The sequence below is a fragment of the Hippopotamus amphibius genome, chromosome 9 (genome assembly GCF_030028045.1).
Source record: "Hippopotamus amphibius kiboko isolate mHipAmp2 chromosome 9, mHipAmp2.hap2, whole genome shotgun sequence".
Taxonomy (NCBI): domain Eukaryota; kingdom Metazoa; phylum Chordata; class Mammalia; order Artiodactyla; family Hippopotamidae; genus Hippopotamus; species Hippopotamus amphibius.
The window spans coordinates 44496485-44511820 of record NC_080194.1 but is presented as its reverse complement, the minus strand read 5'-3'; the positions used below and the strand labels follow the sequence as shown (position 1 = coordinate 44511820).

The window sequence follows — 15336 nt, the reverse complement described above, 5'->3', positions numbered from 1 at the left end:
GCCTCAAAGAATGAGTGAACTGGTAAGCGTTCACCCCTCTTCTTATTTCTGAAAGAGTCTGAGAAACATTCATGTTGATTCTTCTTTAAATGTTTGGTAGAAACACCAGTGAAACCATCTGGTCCTGGGCTTTTCTTTATTGGATATTTTTCGATTACTGGTTCAGCCATTTCACTTGTTATAGATCTACTCAGATTTTCAATTTCTTATTGAATCAGTTAGGTATTCTGTTTCTAGCTAGGTACACAGTATTCAAGTCTTCTGTATCCTTTATTTTTCATCTATACAGTCTACCCATCATTGAAAGTGGGCATTAAAGTCTCCCAGCTATTAATATTAATTATTTCCCTCAATTCTGTTTTTGCTTCATATAATTTATGCATCTATATTTAGGTGTATATGTGTTTACAGTTGTTATCTCTTCTTAGTGGGTTGACCCTTTTATCATTATACAATGCCTCTCTTTGTCTTCTGTAATAATTTGTGTCCTCAAGTCTACACTGTCTGATATTGTATAGCTACTCTAGTTCTCTTTTGGTCACTGTTTGCATCTTTCATTTTCAACCTACTTCTGTCTCTGGATCTAAAGTGACCATACTATATTTGGACCATACTGTTTTTAAATCCATTCTGCCAGTCTCCGCCTTGGAGAGTTTAATTGGAGAACTTAATTTATTTACATTTAATGTAATTACTGATAAGGAAGGACTTGTGCAATTTTTCTATTTGTTTTCTATATGTCTTATACCTTTTTTGTTCTACAATGCCTCCGTTAATGCCTCCTTTTGTGTTAGACATCTCCTACTACACCGTTTTTATTTCCTTCTTATTTCTTTAATTATACACGCTTCAGTTATTTTCTTAGTGGTTGCCCTGGGGTTTACAATTAACATTGTAATTGAAAACAATCTATTTCAAATTAATGCCAATTCAATTTCAACAGCATATATAAACTTTGTTCCTATATAACTCTATTCCCCCAATGTTGTTACTGTCACATGAAGAGTCACAAAAATCATGAATGTGAAAATATCATGTAAACCATCAACATAATATATAGCTATTATTGTAGTATTTCGTCAGGTTAAAAGGCTTCAACACTGGCTGAGAATAGTCAGCAGTACACTTGATAATGTTCCTAAGATTTAAGAGCTCAAACAATAACTTTATTAGAGGAAAAACAGAAGAAGAAACTACTAAAAAACAGAGGAAGTAACTACTCTTTCCACCTCTGTGCACATCCATTTCTATATCTGCAAACCCTAACACAGTGCCTGGCACACAGTGGATATATTCAATAAATTTCTTATAGGTGAATAAAAATATGTACAGAAATGCCTATGACCTCCTTAAGGAAAGGAAAGAAAACGTCAACATTTATTAGGAATCTATTATCTGTCAGGCATTGTGTGTTTTAAATATAGTGTATCTCGGGACATCCCTGATGGCACAGTGGTTAAGAATCCACCTGCCAATGCAGGGGACATGGGTTTGAGCCCTGGTCCAGGAAGATCCTACATGCCACAGAGCAACTAGCCTGTGCTCCAGAGCCCACAAGCCACAACTATTGAGCCCACGTGCCACAACTACTGAAGCCCACATGCCTAGAGCCTGTGCTCTACAAGAGAAGCCACCACAATGAGAAGCCAGGCACTGCAACAAAGAGTAGCCCCCACTCACTGCAACTAGAGAAAGCCTGCGTGCAACAATGAAAACCCAATGCAGCCAATAAATAAATAAATAAATATTTTAAATAAATAAATATATTGTATCTCATTGAATCCATATATAAACCCTATAAATCCTCAATTTACAGGCAAACAACTGAAGGAAGTGATTTTTCCCAGGTCACACAGCTGAAGCCAAAGTTTCAACCTGTATCGCCAAGATTCTAAGGCCTGTGTTCTTTCTACCACAGCATACTGATCTTACATTCTACTCTACTCTGCCACAGAACAGACCCAGCACGCCTAGGGAAGTTCTCTCTTCCAAACATAATGAAGTCATAAAGAAGAGAAAGCAGCATTGTCTGAAAGGCATCTAGCTTAAAATTTCTGCTGCCAAGGGACCAGATGGTTTCTGGGATGTCTAGTTAAGCTAAAAATACCCACAACCACAATGCATCTGACTTACAAACAAAGAAAAGGAGGAGCAGCCAGTATAAACATGCAGCTGGAAAGCTAGAATATTTAATGCTTATAAAACACTGCTTAAAGGGTTTTCAAATGGTAATACATGATATAAAACATTAGACAGCTCATGTTATTAACTGCTCACTCATCACTCTCTGTCTCTCACATACCCATACCACATTAGTTTCTTAATCAAACTCGCAGGTTTGGCAGAGCTTAGTCCCACCAAGAAGCTGAAGGCTGGAGAGGATCCTCCTCCCAGCCGCTAGCCTGAGTGTGTGAGGCTTCCCCACCCCTACACACATACTTGAATAAAAGCAGCAGCTTCCTTCGGCCTAGCTGTAGCTGCCATGCACTCAGAAATGGGTAAGATTTTGTTACAAAATCCTTCCCTTGTATATTTATTATTGGGTTATCTGCCTTGTATACACTAGCATTCTTTGTTTTTTTAAAGTGTACAATTTAATGGTTTTTAGTATATTCATGGAGTTATTTAACCATCACCACAATTTGAGATTTCCATCACCTCATAAAGAAACCTCATAACCTTTAGCTATCACTCCTCCTCCAGCCCTAAGCAACCACTGATCTACTTTCTTTCTCTACATATTTGCCTATTCTGGACATATACTAGTATTTGTTTGCTGATAGACAGAAACATTGTTTCCACAGCTGTATTTCAAAAGGCCTAAAGTAGTACAAAGGATTTGAGTCCCCTTAAACAACAGGATAAATGGACAGCTTCTTACCCACCTCTGTACAACTTCATATTTTTTTTAGAACAAGGCAGGGTATGCATTATTTAAACAGAGGAAGGAAGCTTTCTGTTGCAAAGGCAGATCATTTCAAGACAAAGCTCTAAGCACAGAGTCTTTTGTCACAGGGTTCTGACAATGGTTTGCTAGAAAGAGCACAGGTTTGGAGTCAAAAGAGACCTGAGTTCCAATTCCATCTCTGTCACTCTACTGAGGTGAGAAGTTCTGGAGCGAGTTACTTAACCTCACTGAACTGCATTTTCCTCAGCTGAAAAACGAGAATGTTATAAATCTTATAGGATTAATGTAAGAATTAAAGGTAATGAGGTATGTATAGTACTGAACATGGCAGGAAGCCCCTGGAAAAAGCTAGTTCCCTGATGCCACCCCTCACCATCCTGCCAGACCCCTCTAAAAACCACCAGTATATTCCTATTTTAGTATGGCAGAGAGATTACTGACACCTCTAAAACCTGCTCCTTAAATTCCACATCACTTCTACTTAAGCTATCTTCCTTTTCCATCCACACTCCTTACCTTTAACAAGATTTGTCCTCTTAACCAGCTCATCCACTTGATTTGTTTCCATTCTTTTATCCATTGTCCAACACACACACACACACACACACACACACACACACACACACACACGCCCCAAGCCATCATCAAGCCTTATGGTTTCTTTTAAATCACTACCTCATTTTTCTCTCATAGTCTCCCTTTCCCTCATGGTTACTGTTTGGACTATCCCACACACATAACCTGCTAAGCCTAATCCTGAGATTTTTAGAACTCACTAACTGCCCTTACCCCTTTCCTTTTCATGCCCTGGCTACATTTCCTCCATACTTTAAAACCCTGCTCTATACCACTTCTGGACACTTTTATTTTAGAGATGAAAAGAATCTTAAGAAATCATTCAGTGAAATCCCCTGCCCAGCAATATGTAGGGCATAACAACCCACATTTTACATAAATGATACAGAAGGAGGTCAACTGATCTTACTCAAGCTTACACCATTACTTCCCTAAAACCTCCTTAGACTGGCTTCTCCACCCTCACCTCTCTGGCTTGCCTCCTTTCATCAATTCTAAAGCTAATTCTCCAGTATTACATCATTTATGTGTCTGATCTGTCAATGAAAGCATCCATATTTTCATTCGTTCATTTTAAAAAAGAGGAACAAGTCTGCATATTTCAATTCACTCCAACACTGACTGGGCATGCAATTAATATGACTGAGTCTGCAGTCAGTCTCTGTCTCTCTCCCTCCTGACACACACACCTTAGAGGAAACACAGACACTTCAGGTCTCTTTTGTTGCATCCCACTCTGAACCACAGACTCAGGCTTAAAGTATTCGGACATTAGAAAACAAACTAATGTAGTTAATTTTGACTTAATTAAGGCTTAATTATTACTCAGTATAATACAGATATTTCTTTTACAGAAATAAAAAGGATCCTCAAAGGCTACTGCTAATGCATTAAGGGGCTAAAGGTAACTTTACTATAAAAGCTTTACCAATGTGGTCATTAGAAATGCCCCCAATCTTTTTTTTTTTTTTTTTTAAGAATTTAGTCTGTTAAAGTTTAACTTTTTTTTTTTGGTGGGGGGGCTGCATTGGGTTTTCATTGTTGTGCGAAGGCTTTCTCTAGTTGTGAGCAGGGGCTACTCTTTGTTGTGGTGCATGGGCGTCTCAGTGTGGTGGCTTCTCTTGTTGTGGAGAAGGGGCTCTAGGCATGCAGGCTTCAGTAGTTGTGGCACATGGACTCAGTAGCTATGGCTCGCGGGGTGTAGAGCACAGGCTCACTAGTTGTGCCACACGGGCTTAGTTGCTCTGCAGAATGTGGGACCCTTCCCAGACCAGCGATTGAACCCGCTCTCCCCTGTGTTGGCAGGTGGGTTCTTAACTACTGCATCACCAGGGAAGTCCCTAAATCCCATATTAATCCTATGGAATCTAGTCTAAACAACAGCCACCAGCCAATCTGTTTCCTCCACAGCTCCCAGAGTCTTCCCTCCTAGAGACACTGCAAGTTGGACAATTATGACAAAGCCCCCTTTAACCTACTCACGGGCACAAGACCTATCTCATTAAACAGTCCACAAGTATTTATTGAGCCTCTAGTGTGTGCCAGGCATTGTATTAAGTACTGTGAATACAATGGTGAACAAGATTTTTGTCCCTTCTTGCAAAGGATTTAAAGTCTAGTGGGAAAATGGGCAGAGGCAGCATAAGGATGTATAAGAAGGCCATGGGGGACAAAAGGGTATAGTGGAAAGAGCCAAGAAATCTCAGTTCTACCTCACTGTCCTACTATTCTAGCAGTTTAAAATTTGGCAACCCATGGTCTCTTGCTGGGCTTTAGTCTTCTCACCCATAAAACAAAGGAATTAGACAAGATAATACTTGATATCCTTCTCAGCTTTAAGAGTTCTAAAAGAAGATGATAACAAAATAGCAGCAGCAATACTCACTGAAGGCTTATCATATGCCAGAAACCTCACTAGGCACCATTTACTTAAGATATAGTTTTGTCAATATGAAAACAGATTCGTATATGCAGAAAACAAATAGGTGGTTGCCAAAAGGGGGGTTGGGAGTGGGAGGTGCCAGGTGAGGGGGTGGAGGGTGAAATAGGTGTATGGGATTAAGAGGTACAAACTTTCAGTTAAACAATAAGAAGTTATGGGGATATATATAATATGTAGCATAAGAAATATGGTTAATAATATTGCAATAAGTTTGTATGGGAACAGATGGTTACTAGACAACATCGTGATCATTTCATAAGGCATGCAAGTATCAAGTCATTATGTAGTACATGAGAAACTAACATAACATTGTATATCAACTATTTCAATAAGAATAAAAAACAAAATAAAATAAGATAGTTTTGTACAGAATGGCAGTACTGGCATTACTGCATCATTTTCTTTTTTTCATTTTTTAAACTGGAAGGAGGACAGACAGTTTGATTATATTTCTTTTTATGGTTATACCCTATTCCCAAAAAAATTTTAAGTGACTTTCAGTAAAAACACACAAGGACTGAGCCTTAATAGATAATAAGGACCACATTAAATAATAAATATGAGAAGAGTATACCAAAAATTATTTTTTTTAATTATAGGCCATGTTGGAAGGCCATGATAACTGAATTGAAAACTCTGTCATAATCCTAAACTTCCTGACAGCCAAAGCAAAGAGGAAAATGCAACTGGACATGTAGCCCTTAAAAAGACACTAGCTCAACAGAGAAAGTTTTTCCAGGCTGAGCTTTTAGAATAACTTGTAACCAGGTTTTTTGTTTGATTCTTGTAGTGGTAAAGAGGGCATAAGGAATGAAGGGAAACAAATTTAAACAAATAAACCAGTTTTTCAGATATTTAAAATAAAAGCTTAACTTTATAATCATACATCTTATGGCTCAAGTTAATTTTTTTCATTTCACATATATTTTATGATTAACTTAGAAATGACCTTGGGTTAACTATTACTCTATCTGCTTATCTGGAAGAAGTTTCATTTTCAAAGGGCTATAGAGCTTTATTCATAGTGCTGCAAAACATTTTTTGTTTTGAATGTTTCAAATGAAAATAGACTGAGCTGTTGGCAAGACTCAGACAGAATCTACTGATGGATTCCTTGTAGAATAACCATCCTATCAGGCCTACTCACTCTTACCTCCATGCTTTTGAGCTTAAGAAAGAAAAGTTTATAAAGTAGATAAGTAAAATAAATGCAGATAACCTATTCTTCTGCTATTGCTTAACAGATAGAAAAAATGCATTTGAACTATCCCAAAACTATTAACAATGGTAATTCTTTTTTTCTTGTGGTAAAATATATATAACATAAAAGTTACCATTTTAACCATTTTAAGTTCATAGGCAATGCATAGGCATTGCTCTGCAACCATCACCACGCTAATTCTTTTTTAATATATCCATACGCCTTATCTCATTATCAGCATTAACAACTTCGTATTATTTTCCTAAATATCATTTAGAGTTGAAACTTAATATTTTCTTAACTAAGAAATAAAACATGTTGACTAAATAAGAGATGCAATTCACAGTACTACCATAATAGATTTTCCAACCTAAAGTTTCTATGACATCAGCAAACTATTTCCTAAAAAGATAACCCTACCAACCAAACCCAAATAATTTTTTTAAAAAACTATACTAATAACTGAACTTAGCCCACAACCTTGGATATTTGGAAAAAATAAATGCTGAAATCCATAAATGCATAATACTGATTGCAAAGATTTCTTAACAACAAATGTTAAACGAATATTTTCCTATAAATTAATCCCACTGTGACTCACATACAAACTAAGGGCAAGGAAGGGCCAAGGAGCAGGAAAAGAAGATATACCACAGATATTCCAGATCCACACATAATCAAAAGCACACCCCTTTGTACAGACTTCACATTTTGCCCTTTAAAGAAGAATTTTTTAAGTTTCTTGCTAGGCATTTCTAAGTAACACTATATTAACCTTCTACCCACTTTAAAAGAATGAATTACAAGGGTACAGATTGGAATTAGTAATAAGTAGTTCACCTATCCAGTGTCCACTCCAATTAACTGGGGCAATTTGGCCTTGGCATCATATTTGGGTTTAATAAAATTTTCTTTTTTTTGCAAGTAATTTCAAATGAAGAGAGATTAATTAATCACAGATTGCCTAAAGGAACATTTATTTGTTTCAGGGGATATTTATTGTCATTTGAATAGAATTAATGATATGATCTTTTTCTCTTTTTCAGTAGATTCCCCTAATAATCATTAAGATACACCCACTATAAATGGGGAAAAATCAATACACACGTTCAGCAGCTGACAATTCTTAGTCAAGCAATCTTGAATTTTTTAACTTTACAGGGTCTATAGTTCAAGCTCATATGCACAAAGCAACAGTTTCATCATCATCATAAATGGTTAAGTACACTGGCTTACATCTACGTATTGGGTCCTCATTACATCAGTCAAGCTTCAGTGGCTACAACACAGTGGCCATTCAACAAATGTCAAATGAGTGAATAAACAGTTTAGGAAAGGACCTTCCTGGAAGGAGTTACCATCATCCAGAGAAGGGGAGGCATTTAAGGGAAGGAGAGGTTTACTGAATTTTACTCACAGAAGTAACAGGAAATACACAATATTATGTAATAACCTATATGGGAAAAATCTTGAAAAAGAATATACGTATATGTATAACTGAATCACTTTGCTGTACACCTGAAACTAACACAACATTGTAAATCAACTATACTCCAATAAAATTAAAAAAAAAAGAACAGGAAAATCAGAACATATACAAAAGGGATTCAGACATAAAAACATCAGGGATCAAAATAGTATGAACTTTATAACATTCTTAAGCTTGACAGATTTTTTCGGTCATATTTATTAGTGAGTAGCAATAACAAGCCTTAAGATAAAAAGGGTCCAGATGTATGTCCATAGGAACAGCAAGAAAGAGAGGTCCACTTCATAGTGCTGTGGGAAGGAAGAGAAGAACCCTAGAAATAAGGGTGAGCAATGCCAGCTTTAAACCAAAAAAGACAACAAAACAGTAAAGATTGTGTCTTTTCATATTAAACAGAGGGCACGGTATGTAGTAGCTGTTCACAAAGTCTGAATAAATGATTCCTTCCAGCCTTCCTCCCTTCTTTGTTTCTTCTTCTCTTTCTTTCCCTCCTATCTATCTAGCTAGCTAGCTACCCTTCCTCCCTCCTTCCCTCCCCTCCTTCCTTCCTTCCACCAAGCCCGTCATTATTCTTGCATCACCCAACAACCATCCAATTCCTCCTTCCTTTCCTCCCCAGGGCCTACAAAGTCTAACGGATAAAGAGATTCCTTGACAAGGATCTTAAAAACTTCTTAGTTTGCTCTCTTGAAACCTATCAATATATATTTTAGTTCCAGGCATTGAAAATAAAACTCAACTCTGGCCTCAAGTTCCTACTAAGAGGAAAAAGTCCACAAAGAAAATCCATGGATATTGTCTTCAATGGATATTGAAGAAGGCTTTGTTGTTTCCTCCCAGAAAAGAAAGCTCAACTCTGCAGCAGAGTAATTAGCACAATCGTATACTGAGGATACCAGAAATGGGTAAAATTTACTTTCTTTAAAAATTCAGGTCAGCCCCTTATTCCTAATCCATATTTGAAAACCAGTTCCCCACTTTTCCCCCACTCCCCCTCCCTCAAAGTAGCTACAACAAATACTTTATCTCCCCCAGTCCCTTTTGTCTCATACCCCAAAATGAAAGAACCCTGACTGAACTCCGTATCAGTCTCTTACCCTGCCAGGAAAGCTAAGGAGTAGGAGTTGTTCTTGGAAACAAATGCCGAGCGGTGTGTCTGTATCATCTTGCCTCGGGAAGGTTCTTCATTCTCTGAATCTGAGAGACGTGCAGGACACTGGCAGGAGACAAGGGAGACAACACTGTCCATTTGAGGTTCCCATGGAATCTCCCATAGCTATTGTTCAAATCCTTCTTTCTATTATATGTCACTTCTGAGTTCCAATCCATGTTTCCAACTGCCTCTTGGGATCCCAATGTGGATATCCCAAATGCAGCTCAAACTCAATATATCCAAAATCAAACTTATCATTTCTCTTCTCTAAGTCCCCCTACCAACCCAGTTAGAAGCCTCAAGGTTATCCACGACTCTTTCCTTTCCTTTCTTCAAAATAATAATAACATTGTATAGAGGTTTTGAGTACCCCAACACACCCTAATATTTTATTTCATTTACTCTTTAACTAGCCTCACTAAGAAGGGATTATTACCTTTTACAGATGGCAAACTGAGGCTCAGAGTAGTTAATTTGCCTAGGATTGTAAAGTTAATAAGTAGTTAACACTGGTACTTCAATCCAGAGCATCTGTCTCCAAACTGCCTCCATGTTATTTCTACTTTGCTCCATTCTACTCCTCAACTGTCTCTCAGATCTAACTCTTCTCATGTATACTCACTGTCACTGCCTTTCCTTAGATTCTCATCATCTGCCTTGAATACTGCAATAATCTACTTATGGGCCCTGCTCTCTTCAGCCTTTCTTCCCTCCAATCGCTTCCATACTATGAAGCACACAGACAGAATCCTATCACTTCCGTGCTTAACTGCTGGTGACTTCAGGATAAAGTCTAAATACCTCAGCATGACCCAATCACCTTCAGAAACTAGATCTAATCTTCTTTCAAGTTTTTCTCCCACCAGTTCCCATACAGGGAACTCCTTGAGCTCTACTGAAATCAAGCTACTTTCTACATGTACCATCATAGTCTTTCAAAACTCCTATTCTTTTGGACATGCTTTAGTATTCCCTTTGCTTAAGATTCTCCTCCCACATTCTCTGCCTATAAAATACTCATTGACCTTTCCGAGGCAGCTTAAATGTCACTTTCTCTGCAAGGGCTTCCAAATACCCCTAGATCAGCTTTTTCCATCATGCTGACACTCATTCATTTACCTTCATTTATTTTAGAGTCTTTTTTTTTTGGAGTCTTTAAATTTATATTCGAAGTTTCTTTTACATGTGCCTTTTGCATACAATATATGAGTATTTACTCATGATTCAATATGAGTGTCTTCTTTATAGAGGGAGCAACTAATCACACTAAACTGTGGCTTCTTATTTAGGAGTCTGACTTCTGCTTTAGACAACAGACTCTTTGAGAGCAAGTGACCACCTTTTCTTTAAAACTTCTGATATCATTATATAGTACGTAAACAAAAAAAAGTCTAATCTAATGATTAACCAGTTTTCTAATTATTAAATGATTATCAAAGTTAGAGTTGCACACAGAGGCATGCAAGGCACCTTATGGCTCAGAGTACCTTGTATTCCTTAAATGCTTTGTTATTCTCTAGGCTGATAGACACATTCATACAATAGGCTATGTTTCCAACAGCCCTTGAGAAAGAGTTGAAGGACTATAATTTACAGAGAAGCTTTTTAATTCTGTAGGGTATCTATCACTCCTTAAAGAAACCTGTTTATAAACTAGTCACTGGAGAAACTTTAACAGCACTAACTCATTACCAAATTTTCTGGGAAAAAAGAAAAAGCTTTGACATCCATAGACTCAACAGAGGATAAATAACAGCAATTTTTGTCTATTTAGGCCTTTCTGCATAATCAATTCAGTATCAAATAAAAGAATGTTCAAATTTCAGTTCTATTACTTAGCTATCATTGTCACTATAGGTTAGTTGCTTTATCTTTCTGAGCCTCAGTTTCTCATCTATAAAATTAGGAATGATCTACTACATATATTGGAATAAATCATTAAAAACATAGTGCATTAGCTCACAAGCAGTAAGCACTCAACAAAAGATAGATTTTGTTTATATCAATTTAAATACTATTAATCTTTTAAGAAAAAACTTTGGTATTATAATAGGTATATACTAGAGTCCTTTTAATTTTTGAAAATAAATTTACATTATTATAAATAAATAATTATATAAGTAGAAGGTACCCCGACCCCCAATTCCTCAATATTTCTACCCCACAAAACCTAGAGCCATAAGATAGGAAAATATTTACTCTCATCTTTAACTTTGGATAAAAAATAAGCTTATAGCACTATCGATTCCTAAAATGGAAATCTATGAAATGATATTTTTAAAAAACGTTGTGCCTAAAAAAATTAAAAGAATGATAATACCGAGAGTTGGCAAGGGTGTGAGGAAATTAGTTTAGCACAACTGTTTACTACTGGTGGGAGTATAACTATATACAAACTTTCTGGAGGTCAACTGAATAATAAGCACCAAAAAGTCTTAAAAAGCACACTCTCTTTGATCTGATCATTCCACTTCTAGTAATTTATAAAGAACGAATGAAACATATCGATTTCATCACAGTGGTGGTTTAAGAGAGCAAAATATCAACAGGAGATTAATTAAACAAATTAATTAGATAAATTCTAAAGAGTAACTAGCAGACCATTAAATAATGATATGGGATTCTTTATTTACATGGAAAGACATCCACAACTTAAAATTTATTAAAAAAAAGGTTATAAAACAGTATGTACACTGGGTTGCATTTTCTGAAAAGAAAAACAATATATTTTACACATTTTTACACACACACACACACACACACATAGAAAAGAAATCTGGAAGGACATTCACCAAAATGTTTATGGGAATTAATTAGCTCTAGGTTGTGGGATGACAAGCAATTTTTCACTTTCAGCTTTATAATCGTTGGTATGGCTATAATTGTTACATCAAATTGTTTTCCAACAACTTGCACTATTGTTGGTATTAACTGTACCATAACAAATCATAATAAATTAAACATCATGCCTATTTTATTTCCATTCTGAACAAATAACAGATAACCATTTCTAGAATAAGTACTTTTCTTCCTCTATTTGAATTCAATTTGATAAACACGTATCAAACATTTGTGATGTGCAAGGTACTATGGGAGATTAAAAAAAAACGGTAAGACACATTTCCTATACTCAACAAACTTACAAATCAAGTAGATACACAAACATACAAATAACCATAATGTAAGGAAGAATGAAATAAGTCCTATAAAAGAAGTGAGGAGAGGAAAGTTGAGGGGGGAGAGAATGGATGATGGGAGTAGAGAAACAAGTAAAGAATCCCTATAGGTTCCAGGAAGGTGACAGCTTTTGAACTGGACATGAAAAGATAAATAGCCTTTCAACAGGTAAGGTCAGTGGTGTTTCAATGAGATGAAATGCAAGAGCAAGGATTCTCAGGAGGGAAAGCACAGATTATATACTTTGGGGAAAGCAAACAGCTCTGTTCCGTAGAGTTCTGGGATAAGCAAGGATGGAAAGATAAGCTAGAATGTTGGGGTGAAGAGTTCTCATTTAACACCACAGGAAATGGGGAGCCACTGAGGTTTTTGGAGCAGGAGGGTGAAATGAGCAGTCCAGCTCTAATCATAATACTCTCTCGATAAAATATAATCCTTCAGCTGGCTTTCTCCTGAGACCACTTGAGCTTCTCTTCAGTCCCAATTTGAATGTATCCTCAGCTAAACTAAATGAAATTATTTGTTCAACACCAAAATTTAAGACATATTTAAAGTAAAATTGTAAAAGTCTTCAAAAATATAAACTACAAAAGCAAACAGAAAAAAGGTAAAAATCACAAAAATCTAAAACTTGAAGTGTTCATAGATCCAATTTTATTCAATGCACAGGAAATTTTGCAAAACTGGCCACTGCCAATCAGAATTTGTACTTCCTGATTCCTTTTAAGATTAAATTTTAGGTTGATGTAATTAATTTCTACTTCAAAGATTGTACTGGCAAAAGAAAATATAATTAGAGCAATTTCCCCTCCTTGTTATAAATTAATACTAGAGATCATTTCCTAGAGGGAACCTGGATCTGGCAAGGCCAAAAACAATAGGTTCTTTCTATCAAAGGACCATAGTAAAGAGTAAGCTCTCTTTGTCAAAACTGGTTTGTCCTGAAAAGAAATGTCTTTCTGGGCTGTTTTCCCTGAGGACACTAATAGACAGTTCTGCTGGGGTGAAAAGGCAGAGTTCGCAGACTTTAGAGACCACAAACAACAGTTGGGGCTATTAGTTAGAAGACATATTACATGCACAAGACTATCACATATTTTATTCTTGCCTTCCTACATGAACTGTATTCTCTCCAAAAGCAGTCTTTTTCCTTTTGTAGTTCCCAATGAACAGAGTATTGAGAGTACATAAGCATTTTGTATTTGTTAAACTGAATCTTTTAGAAGGTTGAAATGCAAATGCTTGTTTTTAACAATAATTAAATAATAATAATTATTATTAAAACTGGGGACAAAAAGCCCCACATACATATTGTCAGTCAACAAATATTATCAATCCAAGAAAGCTTAAGTAATCTCAATTTCTGAAGTTCAGGAAAAATGCCTAGGCAAAGAGTAAACCAAAAGCATAGAGAAATTAAGTAACCTGCCCAAAGTTGTGCAATCTGTTACAATTCCAGGACCTGTTTAACAGGTAGACTTCTGGTCTAGAGACTTTTGCCCCCCTCTATTCTGCTATGTTGTCTGTCTTCATATATGGTAAAGCTTTATTAAATCCACCTAATTAAAAATACAACCTGACATACTAAAAGCCTGAATCATAAAACATTTTAACAGACATGACTCTAAAGGTATGCTAAGTACATACAGCAGGTAACAGAAGATGTCCAATCCAATATGAATTACTAAAGAAAAAAAAAAAAACAATTGTAATCATCCATTTGAGCCGTAATCAGTGGATCCTCCAAAAGTGCTTTCTTGTATTAGTTAAATATACAATTTACAACCTTTTCCAGTAATTTGCTTGGTAAATAAGTAATGAAAAATATCAGGCAAGATTTGGCCCAATTAGAAGTCTAATCAGGTTAAGTTTAAACTAAGTATCTAATCTAATATTGAGGACCTACCTTGTATATAGAACTATGCTTTCTGGGGCATTAAAGAGTAAAGGGAAGTAAAATACAAATTTAAAGGAAATCTAGTCGAGGATATAACACATACAGAACTGAAATGTCAAATAACACATAATTCAAAATGACAATATATGTATAAAACTTCCTGCAAGTAGTATATACTATACTAGGTTTCTCCTCTCACTCACCTTTCTTCCCCACTGTTCCCCCTTAATCTTTCCACACAAGTCTCACTGTTCCAGTCACAAACCATTTTCTCCAGCTCTCCATCTGGATGCTAAGTTCTTCACTATTCTTAAGTTGCACAGTCAATGACTGTTTCTATTCACCAACAAAGGTTTTTCAGATCCATGCCACCTAGGCTAATTGCTGATTATGAGGAAGGTGCCCATCAAAAAGGTGATCTACTTACATGCTCTAGATTTGTCTTCAGTACTAATGGCTCATCCTTTTTTTTCTGTTCATCCATTTTCTTTTTTCCTATTTCTGTATCCTCTGGTAACAGCTTGTGGATTTGATCTTCAGAGGTTTTCTCCTCTTGTAACTTTTCCTCTCTCAGCTAAAAATACAAATCACACCAAGACAGTAGTTTCAGGCAACTATAGACTTAAAAACGTCTTTTACTGAGTAGTCTATTAGAACAAACAGGGAAGTTTTGAATCTATTTTCTCATTGGATATAAACCCTCAATTTTTAAGTAAGTCTACTTTTACTTGACTCTTGCCAAACATTCGATTCATGGCTTAAGATTTAACTGCTCTGCATTCTTGAGCAATATGAAATCACAGAAGCTAAGATAATACACATAATCAAAAAATAAGGTTTACTCATTTAACCAAAAAAGGCTGAATCTAAAAACTTTCCTTATTCCCATAAACCAGATATAACTGCATTGGACAAGCTAAGATGTAGGACACAGAGGGCCAGAGAAGTTGGGCTAGGCAGACCCTAGGTAGGTCTTTGGGCCTCCTGGCAACA

At 36.2% G+C, this 15336-nt stretch overlaps 1 protein-coding gene across 1 annotated transcript in view; it reads right to left on the bottom strand.

Annotated features, from left to right (window-relative positions):
- The window catches only part of RNF169 (ring finger protein 169), a 92014-nt gene that overhangs the window by 22112 nt on the left and 54566 nt on the right, over nt 1-15336 (bottom strand). Inside the window, exons 3-4 of the mRNA XM_057748256.1 lie at nt 14771-14917; nt 9214-9332 (exon numbers count right to left, since the gene is read on the bottom strand). Coding sequence (XP_057604239.1) covers nt 9214-9332; nt 14771-14917 — 266 coding nt within the window. The remainder of the gene's footprint in view (nt 1-9213; nt 9333-14770; nt 14918-15336) is intronic.